At 37.5% G+C, this 6581-nt stretch overlaps 1 protein-coding gene across 1 annotated transcript; it reads right to left on the bottom strand.

Annotated features, from left to right (window-relative positions):
- Positions 1–6581, bottom strand: LOC124435190. The gene is made up of 10 exons (XM_046985137.1): positions 5689–6581; positions 5381–5461; positions 4696–4946; positions 4428–4496; positions 3575–3805; positions 2891–3283; positions 1434–2813; positions 1059–1243; positions 606–779; positions 1–289 (listed from the first exon to the last, which is right to left on the bottom strand). The coding sequence occupies exons 1-10, from the start codon at positions 6434–6436 to the stop codon at positions 1–3; spliced, it is 3801 nt and encodes a 1266-aa protein (XP_046841093.1). The 5' UTR covers positions 6437–6581.

The following is a 6581-nucleotide window of genomic DNA, read 5'->3' as shown; positions in this document are numbered from 1 at the left end:
TCATTTTAGATTGAATAATGCACCAACCTTGCACGAGTCTATAGTACTGCTTTTCTTGTTCTCTATGTATTTGAGAAGATTCTGTGAGATTTCGTGTGATTCATATTCATCATCTAATTTCTCCGCAATCCAACGGCCCACGTCAAGTTCATCACAAAGACCAACTCTACGTAGCATTGCTTTCCCCTCGTCAGAATTAAGTTTGGAATCATTGTCAAGAGCAAACACAGCCAGTTTTAAAGTCGTGTTGATGACCGCTTTCTGGTAATCCAATTTTAGTCTTGATGCACTGAATAAAAACAGACAGTGGTAGTTTAAGGGGTCGAACTATGGTCATTTGTGTGATAAATAGTCACTACAAACCAAGGTGTTGTGAGAAATTCACGATTGTAACTTTCATTGTATTCTGCGTACTTATGTTCTCTTAATCGAAGTGAAGGTAAAAACCGTAAAAATAAAACTTCGGTCGAGCAATGCTAAGGTAGAATTCCGCCTTAGGTCCAGTGTGTATTTTTCTTGAGTGCATTACATTAAGACATTTTGTAAAAAGTAAGGTTGTGATCAAAAATTACTGTAGATCTTTCATAAATATATCTTATGCAAACCATACTTCCAATTGACTCTCCACTCTGGCTTTTATTGTCTCCATGCCACAATCACCTCCTTTCCCCATTAATTCAGCAAAGAGTCTATCAGCAAATGTTAGACAAATAAGAACGGGAACATTTTCTTTCTCAAGTATGGAAAGCCATTTTTTCGTTGATTCTGTATGGACTTTCCTAAAACGGCGAGACTTTCATATACTGACATAGAATGCTCACAAGCTCTTACTGCCTTCAGTAATTCAGATAAATTTTTTTACAAAATGTCGATTTCAAGAGTGTAGGTAAGTTGAAAAAAGGTGTGCATAATATCATTCGTCACCAGGAGGCTTTTTATCAGCTTATTAATTCTATGAATCAAACATGTGTTGAGAAGACATCTTATATGACGGGAATCAAAACAATTTACGGAAATATTTTTGGTTGAAAAAAGTATTTCAAGAAAAGCTTTGTCACCTGTAATCGACAACAAATACGACAATCCGAGTCAAACAAAACAGCAATTCAGCAATTTTCGGAATTGACTCATCACGATCATCCACACCAGGAAAATCTATGACATCCAAACCTTTGATGTGTTCATCCAAGTTATAAATCAAAGGAATTGTGGTACGTCTTTCATCAGTTGTTCCACTCGCTGTCTAACGTAGAAAGATCAATTTTATGGATGTTCTCAAAACAAATGTTTCAAAAGATCAATATTATGGGGTATTTTCATGAAGCATATTTTATTTCAGAAAAGTAACAGAAGTTCTTACCTGTACTTCAAACATGGAGCTGACAAACTTTGATTTCCCAGAATTAACCAGTCCCACAACACCGACTGCGCACTGCTTGGCTAAACTCTCTAAGGTAATTGATCATCAATGACCATCTGATCCATCGGGCAATCAGTGGACGGTACTCATATGGCACTAGCGTCAAAGTTTCTTCCTCAAAGTTAGCATTCCATTGTTGAAGAATATTTTCAATTGGAGTGTTGTGAAAAATGTTCCTCTTCTTGCATTGGCGCTCAAGTTGGCGTTCGAGAGAATAACTGATGTAACTCTTGTTGCATGTAACTCCTTTCTTCATGCTACCCACAAGAAAGTTTAACTTTTCGTCGTAGTCAGGAAACTCGAGTTCCTCGGAAGGAAATATGTACTCCCGAAAATCGTTAATGCGACGAGAGAATTCAATGACAATTTTTCCAAACCTTCCAGATGATCTTACCATTTGCTGCAAATAGTTAAACGGCACAATCAACAATGCCCACACAGATAAACCCCTTGAGTTGGCATCATGTCTGGCAAATTCATCAACGTACTTGTCGTTACCAGCTTGCTCGAGAGGGATGTGAACTTGGGATTGCATGAATTCACCAAGTAGAGCATTGCAAGTCTCAAACTCAATAAGCAAGTCATCTAAAACGTTCAGCATCTCGTTATTCGCGTTACAAAAGGAGCTCTCCACATTTAGTTTTTCACTCAGTTGTTGGAGTCTTTCTTTACCATCGATTAGCAATGTGATTGGAGCTTTACTACAACGAATCTTCGTCTTGCTTTCGCCAAACTTATCCGAAGATGGATAAATCACCTGTAGGTCTGTCTCGCATGCAGGAAAAGTTGTTCTTTTTGCACTTCCTCCGAATCTTGGTCGAGGAACGTCTTCATGAAGAAGAGAAACAAGGAGTGCATTAGTCTTATTCAGTAAGTACTTAATATCACCCCATCGCAACATAGGATTGGGTCGTAGTTCCGTATTTTCTTGAGCAAAAAAAATTAATCTGTTCCGTTTCCATGTGGGCGATTTGCATGAAGTCGGTGTTTTATAAAATCGATTAACGAAAAAATTGTATTTCTCTTCAAAAGATACATCGGAAGGCAATGCTTTCATGCATGAAAGTCCATGACGTATGCGAAAAAAGGCAATTTTTAGTGGTTTCATTAAAAAACCAGAGACAGCCAATGTCTTTAGATCGATATTGCCTGCGGAAACTATTTCACAGCAGTCTAACATAACGTTTAAGCTGCTTTCTCCCATAGCATAAAAAAGACTTTCAATTGGCACCACTGATACAGCGTTCTTAAAAAAGTCCTGGATGGATTTCATTCTGACAGATCTATCAGCGTCATGACGTTTTTCCAACAGAGCACTGAGATACGCCAGTTCAATTATCTCGCTGGGACGATGCTTTGCAAGTTGCTGTTGCCTTTTTGTGACTGTGTACGTCTAAAAAGCAATTATGAATTGAAATATAAAGTTAAAAATTGTTTTTTAGGAAATCAACATAACCTTTTTTTACTAACCGTGGTTTTTGCTTTAACCTGGAATGCAGGGAGATGTTTGCTGCATTGAAAATGCGTTCTCAAACGAACGTTAACTTGATCTTCGTGGCAAATGCTCTTTACTTTGATTGTTGTCTGAATTTCTGATCCAGAAGATTTCATAACGTCTACAGGTAGATTCCTACCAGGAAATTCGACATTCTCGATGGATAACTGATACACGAACCACATCTCATTCCCAAATACTTTGATGATGACCTCCTCACCGATATTTTCGAAGCGAACGCCAGTTACTTCGGGGACAATTTTATTTGATGCTGTGGCCCATTTCGTATTTTCTTTGAATGGCTTGAGATCAGGAAGACTTTGAAGCAAAGCCAGCTCAACCTCGTGGATATATCTCTCAAAACTATGCTGAGAATACAAATGTGATACAAATATTAAAATAACAACATAATGACAATTCCCATTTCATGTGGGCACTGCTTGAGTCGTATCATTCGGATATGTATAAAATACACTCAGAGGCTAGAACGTTAATTGGGGGGGGGTGTATTCATCTATTCCGTTTTGCCATACTGATTTCTTTTGAAATTCCATTCACTTTCAAAATAAATCAGTAGGGCACAACGGAATATATGAATAAGCTCCCACCCACCCCCCACCCCCAATTAACGTTCTAGTTTCGCCTCTGAAGACACTTACATTAACGACGTATTGCCGACCTAATTCAGCCAATGAGTGATCAATTATTTTTAGTTGATTGACAGCTTTAGATGCAGGCAAAATTTTATATTTTACATCCTTTAAAGAATTGTCAATAATGCAATATGATCCAAAGATGTCCAAACGGCGGAATGTGATGAAGCTGTTCGCCATCGGATTGGAGTCTTCAAAAAAATCAAGAATCATTTTACCTAAATCCATCCAAATTGCCTAGGAAAAGTAGAAACATTGTGGGTGAAAAGAAAGTATTACAGTCGACATTTCCCGAGCCCATCCTTGCACCTTAGAATGATAGACAGCTAGGCCATAAGAAGAAATTATACATAGATATGGGGATGTAACAAGCGGGGATAGAAGTGAGTGAGGTAGTGGCATGACAACTCCAATTTATGAAAAACGGTCCGTAAAAAATTTTATAAGATTGATGGTCGTCAACGTTTTGAACAAAAGCAAAAAACACTTGTTTAATTCATGCAAGAACGAAAAGATCATATAGAAGTTGGACCAGCAATGTTGTACGGTATAGGGACATCAAGCAAGACAAAAGACCGAAATTTGGGTTAAAGAGATAAAGATGCCAAGACAATTTGACGGGGGAAAAGAAGACACAAGTAATTAAGCTCGATTTTTACCAAAAAACTGAGAACTCATTTTAAGCATAATATCTCGAGACGTATAACGAGACAATTGGGAAAAACAAAAAAAGGGGGGTACGGAGTGGGGGGTTTTATTCATCTGTGTGTGACATGCTACATTAAGTTCCTTTGAATCCCATACAAAAAAATTCAATGGCTGCGCGAAAACATGGTGACGAAAAAAATATTTTATATACCTTTATGCTTTGTTGAATGATTTTCAACGGTTTCTCTGTTATTTTCTTTACTAAATTCCACAGCTCGTTCTAAATGAGATTTATTCAGCAACAAGAATATACCAATTATTTGATAACTGTAAAATATACTTGTATTGCCAATAGTTCGACAAAAAGAAGAGGCGTTTTATTTTTTTACATAATTATTTTCACAATCAAGTCAGTCCTGAGAAACAGTAAACGAAATCTTAAACCGCTAGAGAATGCCAACATAATACTTGTAGTTTACCTCCAAATGTGAACCGTTTAATGCCCCGAATAGCTTTGGAATAAAATCACCCTTTTGAACGATATGATAAAAGCATTTCTTTGCTCCAGGTATTGACTCGACATAATCCTTGAATGTGCTGTCCGCCAATGGCATAAGACCAAACGTAATACATTTGAGGTGATCTTTCAAATACGATTCACCTTGCTCTTTGAATTTTTCCAGCAAAAATATCAGAACTAAAGATGCGATGGCTCCCCCACTTGAGTGCCCTTAATGGGGAATAAGCAAATCACGTGTAATGCATTTTCGCTATATTGAACGTTCGGTGGCGAGTCAGCCCGTCAGTTTTAGTCTTGCTAAGCAAATTTAAGATCATTACCATTGTGCCTGCACAGTGCACAGAGCGGGCCTAATAAGCAGGCTGGTTACGCCATTGGTAAAACAGTATTCTTTTCTAGATGAATGTATGTTACATCAATTTTTCCACGATGCTCTAAATAGTATTTCCATTCTTTTTGTTATGACAAGGAAACAATTTACAACATACATGTATTTGCAAAATGCAGAAATGTGCAACGCTTACGCATGCGTTGCGAATAATTCAAGGTAAAACACAAATAAAAGCCCTTTCTCAAGACAGAATGTATGCCCCGAAGACAAAATTAATGGTCTTTATTTGCACGTATACGTTTCGCATATTTACCTGAAAAAATAATTCGTTTCTGTTGCATGAATGCTCTTGCGAAATACTTCAGAGGGATTTTTTCAGATTCCTTTTTCACATCTTCAAAAAGATAAATATAATATGAGTACATGAAATGCCGTTCACATAAAAAAAACGAAACATTTCATCTTTGCTTCAAGATCATTTGTAAAATATTCGTATAAAGTTACGCCTGCACAAAAGAGTTTTATTCGTCATCTGTTGCTGCACCGATAGAAAACATAATGTCTCGACGGTTTTCTTACCGTCAACAATGATACAGTTAAACTTCAATCACCCTGACTTACATGAATAAATTCCTCCTCGATGGGTATTTTGAATTCTGGGGATTGTATACGACGACAATCCTTTGAAGCTGACGTAGATAACATCACCACACTCCGCCATCACATATTTAGGAACATCCTCGTTTTCATAAGAAACATAAACATTGCTAAGTAAATGTTCCTTGTCCAATTCTTCAAGGTCGTGCATTCTGTATTCGGGGTCTTTACAATTGTACGCGAGATGAACACAAAGTAAAGAATGGTGAATGTGGATAGGATCGAAAAGAGCTGTTTTAGCAATCATGGTTTCGAGATCAGATATAGATTTTGCTTCTTCTTCATTCTTAACTACAAGGGTCTTTTTCAAACTCAGTATATTTTTTTCGATCTGTTTCTTGATTTCGACAAGGGAAGACTTAAACATTTCTTCACCGAAAAGGGACTTGTCCAGCTTAATGTATACATATTCAAGAAACTTGTCGCAGGTACTTCCATTTATGTGCTTTGCAGCTTCCGTATGCCTCAAAGCAAGGGAATCCTTTAAGGTTTGTTGAAACGCCATCGAAAGCGGTTTGACTTTTTGGTTGAGCTCAGTTTCGTTGCTCCAAATGAGCCCAAATTCATTTTCTTTTATCTTTGTCAAAGGCGCGACAAGAGGTTGTATTGCTCTGTTAAATATGTCCTCAAAGATCTTCAGCGCGGTTGGATCAATATCAAGATGAAGGCAAGCATTCAAATCTTTCTCTTCGCAGAGATCACTTTCATCCATTGTGAAACGATTTGAGGAAACTTTTCAAAACGTGCAAAGTCAGAGAAAGCGTTTTTCAGCTGGCAAACGTTTTGCTGTAAGGCAGTAGCTTTTTAGTTAACTCCAACCATGAACACGAAATTTAAGTTTCTGCTTAGCTGGGTAT

This window comes from Xenia sp. Carnegie-2017, unplaced genomic scaffold, assembly GCF_021976095.1.
Source record: "Xenia sp. Carnegie-2017 unplaced genomic scaffold, XeniaSp_v1 HiC_scaffold_14, whole genome shotgun sequence".
In the NCBI taxonomy this organism is placed as follows: domain Eukaryota; kingdom Metazoa; phylum Cnidaria; class Anthozoa; order Malacalcyonacea; family Xeniidae; genus Xenia; species Xenia sp. Carnegie-2017.
This window is presented reverse-complemented; position numbering and strand designations above follow the sequence as displayed.